Source organism: Papilio polytes, unplaced genomic scaffold (assembly GCF_000836215.1).
Source record: "Papilio polytes unplaced genomic scaffold, Ppol_1.0 DF821400.1, whole genome shotgun sequence".
Lineage (NCBI taxonomy): Eukaryota > Metazoa > Arthropoda > Insecta > Lepidoptera > Papilionidae > Papilio > Papilio polytes.
The window spans coordinates 5,475,362-5,491,034 of NW_013527804.1; the positions used below are offsets into that span (position 1 = coordinate 5,475,362).

General features: G+C 33.3%; 3 protein-coding genes across 3 annotated transcripts; 2 read left to right on the top strand and 1 right to left on the bottom strand.

Annotated features, from left to right (window-relative positions):
• Window positions 1-1,937: 1,937 nt before the first annotated feature.
• LOC106108726 (transcription factor AP-2-epsilon) lies at window positions 1,938-8,242 on the top strand. Its single transcript, XM_013289987.1, has 5 exons — window positions 1,938-2,122; window positions 4,464-4,582; window positions 5,041-5,183; window positions 5,639-5,806; window positions 6,581-8,242. The coding sequence occupies exons 1-5, from the start codon at window positions 1,938-1,940 to the stop codon at window positions 6,686-6,688; spliced, it is 723 nt and encodes a 240-aa protein (XP_013145441.1). The 3' UTR covers window positions 6,689-8,242.
• Window positions 8,243-8,689: 447 nt separating this feature from the next.
• Window positions 8,690-11,390, top strand: LOC106108727. Its single transcript, XM_013289988.1, has 2 exons — window positions 8,690-10,852; window positions 11,218-11,390. The coding sequence occupies exons 1-2, from the start codon at window positions 8,744-8,746 to the stop codon at window positions 11,320-11,322; spliced, it is 2,214 nt and encodes a 737-aa protein (XP_013145442.1). The 5' UTR covers window positions 8,690-8,743; the 3' UTR covers window positions 11,323-11,390.
• A 1-nt stretch (window position 11,391) lies between these two features.
• Window positions 11,392-15,483, bottom strand: LOC106108907 (60S ribosomal protein L7). The gene is made up of 7 exons (XM_013290250.1): window positions 15,396-15,483; window positions 14,534-14,678; window positions 13,848-13,967; window positions 13,117-13,206; window positions 12,536-12,679; window positions 11,892-12,041; window positions 11,392-11,554 (listed from the first exon to the last, which is right to left on the bottom strand). Exons 2-7 carry the CDS (start codon window positions 14,672-14,674, stop codon window positions 11,414-11,416), a joined length of 786 nt encoding a protein of 261 aa, XP_013145704.1. The 5' UTR covers window positions 14,675-14,678; window positions 15,396-15,483; the 3' UTR covers window positions 11,392-11,413.
• Window positions 15,484-15,673: the final 190 nt, after the last annotated feature.

Here is a 15,673-nt window from a genome sequence, read left to right on the forward strand (position 1 = left end):
TAATTAGGCCCCGCACCGAACTTATCTCATAGGTGTATCGATTATTCTAAGTAGATTGTAAAGGCCCATCTCATTCAACGGACGAATGAATCGATATCAAACGAATGAAACGAACGATCAATCATTCTAAATTCAAATTGTATGTTCGAATTTGGAAATGAGAATCGTTTGATCATTTTCGCCAACCAGTAGCATGTTTTTTCGAAATTAATCTCGTAAAGTACAAGGAACAATAGAAATTATTACAAAAATATTATAAAAAACTAGCTGTTGCCCGCGTCTTCGTCCACGTAATATTAAGATAAAAAAAGTAGCCTATAATATACATGTCTATGTCAGCTACCCTTCAGTGCAAGTTTGGTTGCAATCCGTCCAGCCGTACCTGGAACAAAACGGAGATTACCTGGAACAAACGCGACTTGCGGACAGACAGACAAAAAAATTTTTGCGATTTTCGTTATCAGCAACACAAATACATCTTCCCGAAATCTAAAATTTTCTTTTCACATTACAAACGTTTCTATTTTATTAGATGTATAGATGACGGAATCTTGTAAAACTCTCCAACTAGAATATGTCTTATAATCGTCGAGTTTTTATATCAAGTACCAAAAAGTATCAAAACGATGAAGAACAATTATTCTATATTTTATTCGAAATTCAAAATTATAATTGGCCGCTAATAAAAACTTTTTTAAAAAGCTACACACGGTGTGAAATAAGCATGGTGCCGCGCTAATGACACGTTAATGTTTATTGTATTAGGGTTGCCATATAGAAATATTACAATTTGAATAGAGATCACGCTGAGCGCATGTTTGGGGCGTGGCGGTGATTGTTAGTGTTGCCATTGTTGATATTTGAAGCCGGCTATTTTGTAATCACGTATACCGAACGAATATAGATTGACTCGACTTTTTTGTTATTTAAAAAAAAGTGGAATAGAAAAAAATACTGTCGATGTACGAACAGTAACGGTTCGCAAAAAACAAATGCGTCAGAAATATTTTTACTTTATTGTAATTAAAGTGGAAAATTTTGATTACAACAATGGCCGTCAATTTTTTTTATCTAAATAAGTAGGTAATAAATATAACAGCCGTTTTAAAAAAGTTTACTGATATAATCTAGGCATTAAAACTATACAGGACACTTATTTCAATTTTCTACCAAGTTATTGTAACATGAATTATGGAATAATATAAAAAAAGTCTTATCACATTTATAATCTTTTTAATATTATAAACTACCTTTTGCACGCGATTTGATACTCATTAAATCACACGAATCAAGTATAAGTAACCTATATGTTTTCCAGACTATCCTCTACATCTATGCCAAATTTCGAGAACCATTCAGCCGTTTAAGCTACAAACTCTAACAAACATTCATCCGCTTAAACTTTCGCATTTATAATATTTGGTACAACATAACATAACTTTAACAGTGGTAGTGCCCGCTTTAACATCTTAGCACGAATGGGCCGGCACGCCCGGTGTAATACCACGACCACACAGAAGACAGGCGTCAAATGGAAGCAATTCCGTGTTTCGTCTGATGAGTGTGGTGCCGGAGGCCTAATTTAAGTCCCTTTTTCTTTACCACCCTTTTCTTAAAGAAAGGTTGGGAAGAGGAAGTGGATTTGACAGTGGAGGAGATGCATAGGAAGGGGAAATATCCTCTTTATGTGCGTCTCCTCCTCCGTCGGATAAGGGTAGGCAACGCATCCGCAATTGCGAATGTCTATGGGCAGCGGTCGCTTCGCCACTTTGGCGATTTCAGGTGACCGCTTGCTCGTTTGCAACCTTATGTTATAAAAAAAAAAATAACTCCTGACTAGCTAAAAGTATCTAGATATGAAGCACAGACTTATATAACAATCTAGAATAACACAAAGACTGCATTTTCGTCACTAAACTTATCTCCTTGTTTCAGCAATGAAAGGTCGTGACGGCCTCGGCGGTGGCTCGTGTGCGCCTAACGACGTGTTCTGTTCTGTTCCGGGAAGGCTGTCGCTGCTCTCCTCTACCAGCAAGTACAAAGTTACCGTAGCTGAAGTACAGAGGCGACTGTCGCCGCCTGAATGTCTAAACGCGTCGTTATTAGGCGGAGTACTGAGGAGGTAAGCGTCTAGGTTAAAGTTAACAGATCTATTACCTAATGATGGATTGCTTCAAATACATTTGATGTTCTACGATTGTCGATTGTTCCGCAGCCAATTCAACTGTTTAGTTGCACAACTAACAAGCGAGTTGTGTGCGCACCTTTTTTTTTATATTATAAGGTGGCAAACGAGCAAGCTGCCACCCGAAACCACCGAAATGGAAAGCGACCGCTGCACATAAACATCCGCAATTGCAGATGCGTTGGCTATCCTTCATTGACGAAGGAGGAGACACACATAAAGAGGACATTTCCCCTTTCTATGCGTCTCCTTCGCCGTCAAATCCTTTTCCTTCCCATCCTTTCCGCTTAAGAAAAGGGTGGAAAGGGAAAGGGACTAAAATTAGGCCTCCGGAACCACACTCATCAGACGAAACGCGGAATTGCTTCCACTTCACGCCTGTTTTCTGTGTGGTCGTGGTATAACACCGGGCGAGCCGGCCCAATCGTGCGAATATGTTAAAGCGAGCTCTACCCCTGTAAACCTGCACCTCCATATAAGCTGGAAACAAAGCGAGACTAAACAGTTTTGCGATAGTTTTTGCGCGCGCTCTAAACGAGACTTGGTTTTCATAATTTACCCGAACAAAAGGGTTTTGAAGGCCTTTTTTGCCTCACTTTAGTTCGTAATATTACTATTAGGTTATTAATCCATTGAATAAATATTATGTACGGTTAAGATGCGTGAGATTTTTTTAAACATCATGTATTATTGATTCCAAATTCAAAAAACAAACAACGGTATCTTTACCTCATAACCATCGATGTGAATCAAACATCGAATAATCGATAATCGAATAGCAATACGAATCGGGTATTTGATATCTCGCTCATTAGTTTCAACCAATGTGTCGATTCATTCGATTTAGTTTTCCATTGATTCTGAATTTATCATTGTCTGTCTCGTTAGGAGAATCGAGTTTCTATTATCAATGGCTAAGCGGACGTGTGAAAATAATCGGCACAGATTATATAAAATATTTGTATGTGTTAATGCGAGAATAGATACAATGGCTGATTGTGTTGATTGATATCTAACAATTTAAAATAATAGTATCGTATTTTGTTAGGATAACGCACTAAAAACAATGTGTAGTCTATATTTCCTCCAATATTATAAAGAGGAAACATTTGTATTTTAGTGTGTAATGAAAAAACATAAAATTACTACATCGATTTAAAAAAATACGTTACGTTTGCGTTCCCGTTAAAAAGATAGATAACTGGCAATAGGCCGGCTATTTATATGAAAGTAAAAAAAAAACAATTACAACTTCATAAGAGATTTCAATCTTTTTTTGAATTCAATCAATCAATGTAACCGACAACCTTCACTTTATAGAGAAAACTCATCGTCAAAACGAAAGAAATTTATCGAAAACAATTTCGTTAACGAGCCTTCATTTCGTCGGTTAATACTGGTAGCCTGTTTCGGTGCCTACCCTGTTATTACCAACTTATTTTAGGCCTTTAGTATTTAAATCCATTACAAATTTAACTTTATTACAACGTGTTAAAGATAATAATCCAATTTTCGATTGCATTTCAATTTGTTTTCTGACAACTTTCTATGCGTCAATCATGAATTACGGTTTTGACGGTAATCGATAGGTTATCTGTGGCTCGATCTAGCGGTCGGTAGCTGCACTACCGCGCGCCGGCATGCGACCTGTCATACTATGAGAAATGTTTTTTTTGTTCATATCGAACTGAAGCAACGCTACATGACGTTCAGACATTAAAAAACTACAGGTATGATTTCTAAGAAGCCTGTCGACGTCTTACTTTTATTTCTTATCAATGGTACAAAAAGTTTTACATTAGGTTATGTCATGAGTATTTAATTACAGATTAAAATAATAATTAGTCAAAATACGTATTCTTAAAAAGAAAATTTTATTTTAATATACGTTCAATTAACAATTCATATTATAAAGAACAATTAATTATCGATTATTTAAAAAAAAAGAATAATCTGTTATTCCCATTACGAAGAAAATAGCTGTCAAAATGTTGTCAACCGTTGCGCGGTAATTTAATTTTAAAATGTATTTGTCAGCCAGTTACTGTCGAGCGCATTATTAAATAATGGATCCAAATTAGATTCATTCTATTTTTGATTGAAAGTATTTTAACCAACAATATGAATAATGATGTGCCGAATGTTACTATAACGGTACTTTTAGGTTATGTTTATTACGTCATGATCGGATTATTATTAATTTGTTCTTCTGTTTTATTGTCTTGTACATTAATTATTAATGTTTCTTGTAGTTATATTTTTTCTTTATTGTTGCCAGGGCGAAAAGTAAAAATGGCGGCAGATTACTTCGAGAGAAATTGGAAAAGATCGGCCTCAACTTACCAGCTGGGAGACGGAAAGCTGCCAATGTTACCTTACTTACGTCCCTTGTTGAAGGTAAATAAAAAAAGTATCACTTATTGCCTTTGCTAAGTCAAATTCTCTTTTTCGGGTTTAGTAAATTGAATCGATCTACTTGGTATCTATTATGTCTGGTTCACACATGACCAGTACAGCGCTTCAAAACTGGACTGGCAATCAACTGGCATGTAAACTTAATGGCGTCAATGAGTCTATGCAGCGTAACTGTTTAACTGTATTGCCAAGTGAGTAGCAAGCATTATGCCGTTTGAATGCCAGTTCATATTTTAAGCACTACTATCCTATTGTACTGGTCAAGTGTGAACCAATCAATAGATATCAAGCAGATCGATTCAATTTACTAAACCAAGAAAAAAAAATAGACTTCACGTCTGAATTGTCTATAGGACATTACACTTTATTGTTATAGTTAAACCTAATAGTCCAACTGTACTGGTAAAGTGTGAACCAGACATAACGTGTGTTACGTGCAGCGGAGGCGGTGCACTTGGCGCGGGACTTCGGCTACGTGTGTGAGACGGAGTTCCCTGCGCGGGCGCTCGCGGAGTACCTCGCGCGGCAGTACGCGGAGCACGACGCCAGGAGGCGGCGGGATCTGCTACAAGCTACTAAACAGGTATACTAAAATATTTGAACTAGCCTCCACTTGTGAAATTTAATTTTTTCATTTGGTATTCGAATTATTACGGTGATAAAAGTTGACTCCAGATTTTTTATAAAAGCAATTTCAATCATTGGCAAAAGAAAAGAACAGTTACTTGATATTGACTACCAGTTAATTAACTTTATTGAACATTCTTAGTAACCGACTCAAAGGACCAAAAAGTATACAGTAAGGGATAAAATCTAAAATTTTAGACTAACAGTATTTTCATACATGGGTATCGACAGTCGATGATCTATTCTAGGTCTAGGGGTTCTCTCTACTCTATCCATCTTCCAGGAAAGAAGTTAGGGACACGCCCATGTATTCATGTTTAACGCACTCAAAAACTTCGGTATCAACCACAGTTACTGTAATTCAGTACCGACCACCTATGTGAGAGTTAGATGCATATGTATTGTCCGCAGGTGACCAAGGAGCTGATGGACCTGTTAAACCAGGACCGGTCCCCGCTGTGCAACACGCGGCCGCCGCACCTGCTGGAGCCCGCGGTGCAGCGACACCTCACACATTTCTCACTCATCTCGCACGGTTTCGGCGGACCAGCTATCGTCGCCGCGCTCACCGCCATACAGGTATAAAGAAACTATTGTTACATATGTCGCAATCAATTTGAATTTAAGTCATAATTAGAACACGAGCGCCGCCAAGCGACTTTCGTGAGAACTTAGATTATTCTGAAAATAGGGGTCGTTGCGAGAACATTGTTAGAACGATATGAGCTTGGTAGATCGATGATATCCTGACTGAGGAGTATTGTAAATATGTTCCTGGCATCCGACTTTACCCATGGCCGCCCACATGAGATTTCGAGTAGTAATAATTCTGATATCGTGCTAGCTCAAGCCGACATATATAATAAATGCTATAGGTCAGGGAGAACCTTTATGCATTAAATTGCCATTTTATGAAGAAATGTTTAATGCGGTAGACGTGCCATCAAATAATTTCAACTGATTATTACGTCAATTCTATAGAGCATGGTAATGACCTACTTCATACTTTTTCGTAGTCTTCTTGTGATCATAAATGTGCCTAAAATATTGTATGCAGACTTCTTATTTAACTAGTCAAAGGTTGCTGATGACGCGTAACGATATTTCAATGTGACATAATTACTATGTTTGTACATTGACCCAAAGGTTGTCTCCGCCGTATCTTTCGTGTAAGGTAGTTAGAAGAAATGAAATCTTACTAATATTAAAAATGTAAAGTTTTAGACGGATGGATAGATGTTAGAGTATCTAGCCTACACTATTGATTTGCTAATTACTTTTTTTTTAATTTCATGCGGATGGAGTGGCAGTAGAAAGCTAGTTATAATATAATTTGCTTTTTATTTGTTTCAGAACTTTTTAAACGAATCTCTCAAGCACTTAGACAAATTGTACCCTCAGAGTGGCATGGTGTCATCTTCTATGGACAAAACTAAAATGGATCCCGACATCAAAAAGTAACACAAGAACAAAGATGGCGTCTTTAGTGTGTCACACGAACGCGCCTTCAATCCAACGACTATGGACTTCCGTTCGAAAATGTTGCCAGTGTATAAATTATTTTTAACGGGTCAAAGTAAATATAATAAAATACTTTATAGTGATTTCGACAGTATAAGAAATAGACGTTTGCGTCATAAATTGTACTATAATAAAAAACCAAACAAAGTATAATACTAACGCTTAAAAGAGTCATCAGGTTATACTTTGTAACTTTTGAAAACCTTAAATAATTATCATAAATTGAATATACTCTTTATTATAACTCGGGGACTTGACTATTTTTAACTCAGGAATATGTATCAATTTAATTTTGAAACTTTAAAATTCATTTATTTTACTTTGTGACGTCACATTCCCCTTGTAACCGTGGGTTTTCTTCGCAGAGACATGTTTAAATATTGTCTCTATCTCTCTAAAAGAAAATGAAAGAGATGCCGATATATTGTCAACATGTATTTCGCAAGTGAAGCCCACGGTATCGTATTAAAAGGTCATTTTTGTATTAATAATTATAAATTAAGTATGTAACCAATTTTAGTAGAAAACTGCCATAACTGGTATGCGTATATTTTTATGATGGCAAGCCGCTTACTGTTGATTTCAACTTTCGAAACACTTGTATAAATACGTTGTCAGTCTTTAATAAAAACAGAGACCACTACATTTTTTTATCAAGTGTTTAGGTAGTGGAATTTCAGTGTTTCAAAAGTGCAATTATAATACTCAAGATTGTGAGAATATTGTACATATAGACTTATGAGCAACCATAGTATTATTTAAGCATTTACATTACTATTTTAAAATGTAACAGTCATTGATTTAAAAATGGAGGACCATAGACAAGGCAAACGTTTTAACGTAACTAAGAAAAGGTTAAAAATAAAAAAGTGCGTTTGCAATAATGACAAATAATGTAAATATCTGTAATGCGATTTAGATTTTATGTTGTTGCACATAAGTAGCAATTTTGTACTAAAATTTAAATGTAAAAACACTTTTTTCATATTCAAACCGACTTGGTATTCGTATAACCGTCCATCTAAAAATCTTAATAACGGAAAATGTTTTTTTATTATTTTTCTTAACTATGGTCCTACATTTATTACAAAGCAATAGTGTCTGGTGACTAGCAAGAAACATATCAAATATTATGTGTAAATATAAAATAATAATAATTTTTTTCATCTTCATTACGCGAATTTAGACATACGAATAAAGTTTCGAACCTCTTTAGTTTGTATGAATAGGTTATAGTTTTGATAGTGAAAGTGACAGTGTGCCAATTAGTTTATACTATGCATCGTTGAATGGTTCTTAATTATTTACTATTTATTCTTAAAACGTTCTGTATATATCAGAAAGATACATTCCAATTTTCCCTTGTAATTTATGTATTAAAATATGTCCACTTTATTCAAAATTGAAACTATTAGATTATCTATGTATCTTAAATAATTGGAGTATGTTATTCCTCGAAAATCAATTAAAAAGTATTTTTATAACCCTAATTTTATCAGCATATTGTTTTAATAAATGTGAAACAACGATTGTTAATTATATTAAAGGAATACAAACGGATATATAATTTGTAACTTGCATTAATGATAATAAATTAAATTATCATTATAATTTTGTTTTGAGGAGTAAATGAATAATGTTATAAAGAAGCGGAAATGAATTTATTTATACCTATCCCAAGATTGTGTTATTTAAAAAAAAAACAATTTTATAAATCAAAATACTAAAATATGCAATAAAATAGCAAATATCTGTGGCAAAAGTTAGTCTTTATAGTTTCTATCGGTTTCTACCGCAATATACAAACCACAAAGTATTTTTACAATCCGCTGAGGGAGAGCCATAAACATGAAATAGAATAAGTATTTTTACTCTGTGCATAGCATAATCTGGCCTGAAAAATCCAAACCTGTCTTGTCAAACTCCAATGTCATCACAAAACTTGAAATGTTATCGCGCGCGCTTCTTTAATTGTTCTACTCAATAATATTAAAAATGGAAATAGACGAATCACTTAAATCAAATATCAAGTGTTTTAAAAGCCATGTGCAGTGTCTGGGTCCTCTAAATATCGACTACAATGCTTCCAGCACGACATTTATTCTGTGGAATAAGTACGAAATATACGTATACGAGAATTTAAAATTTGAAGCTGCGTCGAAAGTAATATTACCTGCGTTTCATATTTTTTATCTTGTATCTTCTAATAATTTTATAATATGTTTAGATTTTGAAGGAAACATATATACGACGTGTATGAAATTTAAACAATCTGCACCAAAACGTTTGAAAACGAACTTTGTACAGCGAGAAAAGTGTGTACTTAGTACTACACTTTACACATCTGAGAAAGTATTAAGTTTGAAATTCGAACACAACACTCATCATCTATGGATAAATAATTTAAATTCGGAATTCGAATTAGAGAAAAAAATTAAGTTGACTTTTCCTAATGAAAACAACCAGCCATCACAATGTGAATTAAATTCATGTATTTTAAAATGTTACAAATTAGATGAAAAATATGATAATTTATTGAGAATATTTAACACAGATAGAGATGTAACAAAGGATTATAATTTAATTATAATTAGTTTTGACAGAAGAGTTTTATATGGAAGTTTATTATCACAAAAAATGCAAACAAATGAAATGGCATTACAAAATATATTTAGCTCTCCTACAAGAATTAATGATATAAAATTGATTGAAGAAAATCTTGGATACATATTAATTACTTTAGAATCAGGTACAATTGTAAAATTATCACTGGCTGATTTAAATAAAAATTCTGATATTGTTCATTTGAATACTGCAATTTCGAAATGTGTTCCATTTCACGAATCAATATTATACACAGATGGTATAACAATGTGGAAATCTAATAATACATTTACAAAAGATATTAATTTCCAACAATTCCACATTAATCAAGTTAAGGATTTTGTATGTTTTGGTGATCAAATCCTTTGTACTACATTTACAAATTTAATATATTTAATTACTGTTGATAATGAAATATTTATTAAATCTACATCCGAATATTGTGAAGCTAAAAAAATATTAAATGATACAGGATGTGTTTATAAAATTTTAGACAGAGTTGAGGTAAACTATGAATTAGAGAAGAAAATTAAAGAAGAATGTGATTTTATAACAGCATTATCATTATCAAATCGTCCAGACATATTAGATAGCATTATTATATATTCTATTTTACTATATAATAATTATGAAGATGTTTTAAAAGAATGTCACGATTTAACTTTGACGGATAATGTGAGAGAATTTTTCACCACAAATATACTTTGTTTATTAATTAGAATATCACTTACGTTTGAAAAACATAAAATAAATAATGTTTTATTACAAGTATTAAGAGATTTACAGATACATATAACATTATTATCATCCAATAAATTGATAAAAACTACATCAGTGAGGGTAGTTGATGAATTTAAAAATATTAATTTAGTAATTCCTTTCAATAGTAAACACAGCACATCAGTTACTGTTAATATTAAAATATTAAAAAGAATACCAGGAATGCAGAGTAAAGAAGAAATGTGGATATTAATGCATGAGAAAGAAATAATATTAAATGCCGAGCATTTTATAAAATCTAATATACTAAAGAATAATATAACTGAATTAAAAAATGTTGAAAATTCGGTTGAAGGAATAATAAATCAAATTGCCTTTAATTCCAGTAGCCACTTATTTAAATTTACTAGTATTGAAAACAAAACAAAATCAGAATTTTCATTTTATTTAAAATTACCTGATAATTGTAAAGAAGCATTTGAAAATGAAAATTACTATAGAAATATATTTAATACAGAAAAAGCATTAAATATATTGAAGCATAATACATCAGATGATTTTTTGAAAGGGAAGAATAATATAACATTTGAAATTGGCAACACTAAAGTTAATATTGAGATTATCAATGATTTTACCGATCATTCATTGAAAGTTACATGTGATGATATGAAAATAGGCTTTGATATGAGGAATTTCTACTGCAACTTGGCGTATGATAACTTCAGTAAATGTGAACCGGGCAAAGAATTTGTCAGACATACTTTATATGCTACTATTGAGGTAGGTTGTAAATACTACTCATGTATAACTAGCTGTTTCTCACGACTTCGTCACGTGAAATTAAAATAATATTAAAAACACAACAAAAAAAGATTGGATTCATGTAAAATTTTTGGACACACAGATGTTCTTTACAACATATCTATTACGACTGCTTAACGGATGCCAATGAAATTTGATACAGATGATAATGTGACTTTTCTCGAATGTAGTCTAATATTCGAGAAAAATCACTACGTTTTTTAATTCTGCGCGGACGCGAAGTCACGAGAGAGATAGATAGATATCGTATAAGTGTTTTGGCTGATTTCCATAGTAATGTGGTTAATATTTGTTGACATGAAAGCTGATATGTTTGTTTTCAGAACATCCAAAAAGGTATTAGATGCTGCATCTCTAGAGATACTGATGATCTCAAGCCTTTATTGGAGCAGCTTCAAAGATTCGTGTATGGAGCAATGCCATTGTAATTGTAACCATTATACCAAGAAACCTCTTTATCTTCATTTTGTAGGATTTGTAAATAAAAAACATGTAAATATAATTAAAATCTATTTATTATTAGACCATTCTCCGGAGGAGATCGTTGATCTTGTCCTCGCGGTTGCCGAAGTCTCCGCCGTCGACGTAATGGATGGTCTTCTTGCGCCAGCCGCCGGTCGGGTTGTTCAGCTTGAACGGCCATAGGAAGTTGCTTGCATACTGAAAAATAAACATGATTAAAAATAATATCTTGCATCAGCTATACATCCCTATTGAAGGGCTCGAAGCTTTCTAAGTTAGTGGTAAATATATAAAATTAAATTTAATTTACCCAACAAGATGGGAAATAAATAACCAAAACCAGTAAAAAAGTTAGAGCCAAGATATCCTATTTAAAGAACATTATACAGGAATGAAAAAAATTTGATATACCTTCAATATATTTCATTTTATGAAAATGGTATTTATAAGTATATTAAAAAAAAAGACATTCATAAAATGGCAATTTAACCACAAAAACCATTAAAAACGAAACACTTTGTGCATACAAACTCACCTTGAACTTCTCTCCAACAGTGAAGATTTCATGGATTAGGTCCTCAATACAGATGATGTTACTCTTGCCGAGCTTATCCTCAATGATCTTGTTGGAGGTGATTGGCATGCGCTGGCCCTTCACCTTCGCGAAACCTCGCTTGTAGATCAACTAAAACAAATTAACTAAATGTTACTCATTGGGTAAATTCTTAGTTTTTAATACTTAATTCAAAGTATCATGTCCGAGTGCTAGGAAAGTTGATCCCGCATGTTGCAGGTCACCATAGGGGCACACAGTTTGCTCTGCGCTCTTTGAGTCCACACAGACATTGAATCTGCGAGATTCGTGCAGAGCGCATATAGTCAAATATACTGAAAGAACACATGGCTACTTTTGATCCCGGCAATAGTTATGGTTCCCATGGGAAACATAATCTTTTCATGTTTACTCTCTAATTCTGTAATTGTTCAACATATTTTATTGAAATTTGGTACAAATATAAAACAAAGTTTGAAGTAACACAGGCAGTACAATTCATCCCTGAAAACTGAGTTTCACAAGGGATAAATATTGTTTTTTTGTTTTTCATATGTTTAATACTGTGCGAACAATGTCGCGGACATAAGTTAGTGTATAATGTAACTATACAGTAAATATCTCACCTCCCGCACACTCTTAAGGTTGGGGTATCCCCAGGTGACGTAGGGCTCCGCAATACGCAGCATGTTGATGGTGGCCTTGTTCAGACGGACAAACACACCATTGTTGATCTGACGCAATCTGAACAATTGCAGAACTTTTCGTACCTGGATAAAGAAATTTAATTATACTATTAGAACATTACATTTTTAAACCATTCTGAGGTAGTAGATACATTTTTTATAAAATTATGTCCGAGTGCTAGGAAAGTTGATCCCGCATGTTGCAGGTCACCATAGGGGCACACAGTTTGCTCTGCGCTCTTTGAGTCCACACAGACATTAAATCTGCGAGATTCGTGCAGAGCGGATAAAAATATAAATAAAGCAAACCCCCTATAACGCGGAACCAGCAACCGCCCTGTAGAAACCCCTATAAAACATTTTTCAAAAAAGCAGATATAAATGGCCTTATAGCACCCATCTTTATAAAATTGTTGGAAATATTCGCGTTATAGGAGATTTCCGCGTTATATGGTGTACGGAATAAGCGTTATAGAGGGGACTTACTATAAAAACTTAAAAATTGAATGCATAAATCTTACCTTGGGTGAAACCTGGTTGATACCACGAATACGGATGACAAAGGCAAGCTTAGCCTCACCGGGAACGTAATAGTTGCCGCGGTTGCGAGCCTTATAACAAATAAGAATTCAATGTTGAAAAACTTTTATAATAAGGAGGGTATACATAAATATTGTCACATTAATCCTTGATTTAGAACTACCATAGCTTACAAACATAGCAGAAACCTAATTTTTGTAATTATTAAGTATACCTATTCATGATATTTCCAAAAACTTCTCTAATAACAAATTGTGCAATTGACAAAGTGTGACATTGTTGGGGTCTGAAATTTTGTGACATCACATTTTTACAAAATAAACTGTCTTATAAGTAATGTATCAACAATTAAACTTCGTACCTTACGAAGGCATTTTAAAAATAACAAAATTTCAGAACACGATTGAATGTCATAAATTAAAAAATGACAAAATTTGACCAGAATTGAACAGGATAATATTAGTGTAAGTTAAATATTGCGAATTTTCGCTACTATATATACTGTACAATTAATTTAATTATGTTTGTAATAAACCATAATTTATTGTGATGCAACCTGCACATATCAGTGAAGAAATTAAAAAATATGTGTGAAGCCAACCAACCGCAGTGGGCCAGTGTAGTTCACTATAGCCTAGTCACCCATTATTAGGGTAGACACTAAGCCCCTTGGTAGGGACATATAGTGAGCTGAGGTTAAAATTAAACTCACTTGTCTGGCTAGCCTAATCTCATCGCGCTCCCTGATGCGGTATTCCTTAACATACTGCTCGGCTCTCTTGAAGATCTCCTGCTTCTTCTTGATGGCCGCTGAACGCCTTTTAAGTGTAACCTAAAAGTTACCAATAAAGTTAGTATCAAGTAATTAAGCAATTTAATTAGATATAAATGTGATCACATCAGAACTTTGGTAACAGCATCTTAATCAGATGAACTATGCCTTTAAAATTTTGTATCATCATAAAAAAAGCTAAAAAGGTTGATTTTTTTAGACACCAATACCAAGAAGCGATCTATGGAGAATACTGAAGTAGTTTTTTTTTATTACAAATAGTATATAAGCAAGCAGACACCTGTATCCTCCAAAATGACGAATCAACTACTTTTAATTTAATTTCTTAATAAATATTGGTTATCATTGTATATTTTTAATAACCTATTGGAAGTCATAAGTGTGGAAGGATACACAATAGAGGTAGGCCTAGAACGAGATGGATGGAATGTTTGAAAGTTGATATGACCAAGGAAACCAAGATGATGGATGGATGGATGTTGTTAAGGATGTGGAGATGTGAAAATATGTATTTTTAATTTACATGTTACACTTCTAGGTCTCAGAGAACTGCTCTAGACTAATAATTTATCTACATTGGTTATACTTATTAAATACAAACTTACTGCAATGCGTCGTGTGCGGAGTGCATCTCTCCTTTTGCGGTGTTTCAACACAGACTCAGGTACAGCGGGGAGCTTTTTGCTGTCCTCCTTGCCTTTAACAGGCTCCTTTTCAGTCTTCTTCTTTTCTGTTACCGCAACCATGGTGCTGAAAAAGGAAAATGAAATATTTTAGCATTTTAGAGGGTTTTGCTTACAAAAAATAAATAAATCACATAATCAAAGAAGATTATTAGATAGTTCTTATAGACTAAAATGAAAAACATAATAAATCGAAATTGTGGGTGGGAACGTAAGTTCGGCCTTATGTTATTAGTTGTATTTTTACCAGATTTAACCATTTTATAGTATTCATAAATTTATTTATGTTTTCGACAGTATCATTTTTGGTAATTTTTAGGTTATCATTGTACCAATCGTATTGTAAATATAGAGGAGTTCAAAATAATTTCTACTTATTGAGTAGTGCTATGAGACATGAATACAATCAAATTGAATTATTAAAATTAAATATGAACATGTAAAGTTGAAAAAACAGTTAAAACCATGAGCGCTATGCGTCCGATAGACATTATTTTTAGGTTATATCAAGGATAGATTTAAAGTTATAATGTTTAATTGAAAGCAAAACTGTTTAAAAATACAAGTTTGAAGAGAATAAACCCAAATTTATATCAACAGACTTCTAACACGCTAAAACTGTCCAATACAGCAGCACGCCGTGCACTTAGCTTTGACCACTTTTTTGATATATTTCACAGGTACACATATAGGATACAGTGTTCTAAACACTTATTAGGTTTCCCTTACATTATTCGCATTAATTTAGCACTTAATAGTAATAAAATTATTAATATTTAACAACCTGCGAGGCAAAACTCCACGCGGCACGTGTGTCAAATTATCAAAAGAACGACAAAGGACATAGACTTCCGCTATTCGCCATTTTTAAATATTTCTCACTAGCAACACTCATAAAAATAAATTCTACATTTTATTGTAATTTTTAAATATTTCTACATTTTATTGGTATTCTACAATTACAAAGAATTTTCCTTATAATTTTAAGGTTGAACAAGGTTGTTTGAATTTTTAATTTCTATATTTATTTCAAAAAATATAGAAATTAAAGCTCACATTTAA

What these genes read in the sequence shown, in the direction of transcription:
- LOC106108726 (XM_013289987.1), top strand. Translation starts at nt 1,938, where the DNA reads ATGAAAGGTCGTGACGGCCTCGGCGGTGGCTCGTGTGCGCCTAACGAC. An exon ending in TGCTACAAGCTACTAAACAG is followed by an intron (nt 5,184 to 5,638) that starts GTATACTAAAAT and finishes TATTGTCCGCAG; the next exon opens with GTGACCAAGGAGCTGATGGA. An exon ending in CCGCGCTCACCGCCATACAG is followed by an intron (nt 5,807 to 6,580) that starts GTATAAAGAAAC and finishes TATTTGTTTCAG; the next exon opens with AACTTTTTAAACGAATCTCT.
- LOC106108727 (XM_013289988.1), top strand. Translation starts at nt 8,744, where the DNA reads ATGGAAATAGACGAATCACTTAAATCAAATATCAAGTGTTTTAAAAGC. An exon ending in CTTTATATGCTACTATTGAG is followed by an intron (nt 10,853 to 11,217) that starts GTAGGTTGTAAA and finishes GTTTGTTTTCAG; the next exon opens with AACATCCAAAAAGGTATTAG.
- LOC106108907 (XM_013290250.1), bottom strand. Translation starts at nt 14,674, where the DNA reads ATGGTTGCGGTAACAGAAAAGAAGAAGACTGAAAAGGAGCCTGTTAAA. An exon ending in ACCTTAAGAGTGTGCGGGAG is followed by an intron (nt 12,042 to 12,535) that starts GTGAGATATTTA and finishes AATTTGTTTTAG; the next exon opens with TTGATCTACAAGCGAGGTTT. An exon ending in CTGTTGGAGAGAAGTTCAAG is followed by an intron (nt 11,555 to 11,891) that starts GTGAGTTTGTAT and finishes TTTATTTTTCAG; the next exon opens with TATGCAAGCAACTTCCTATG.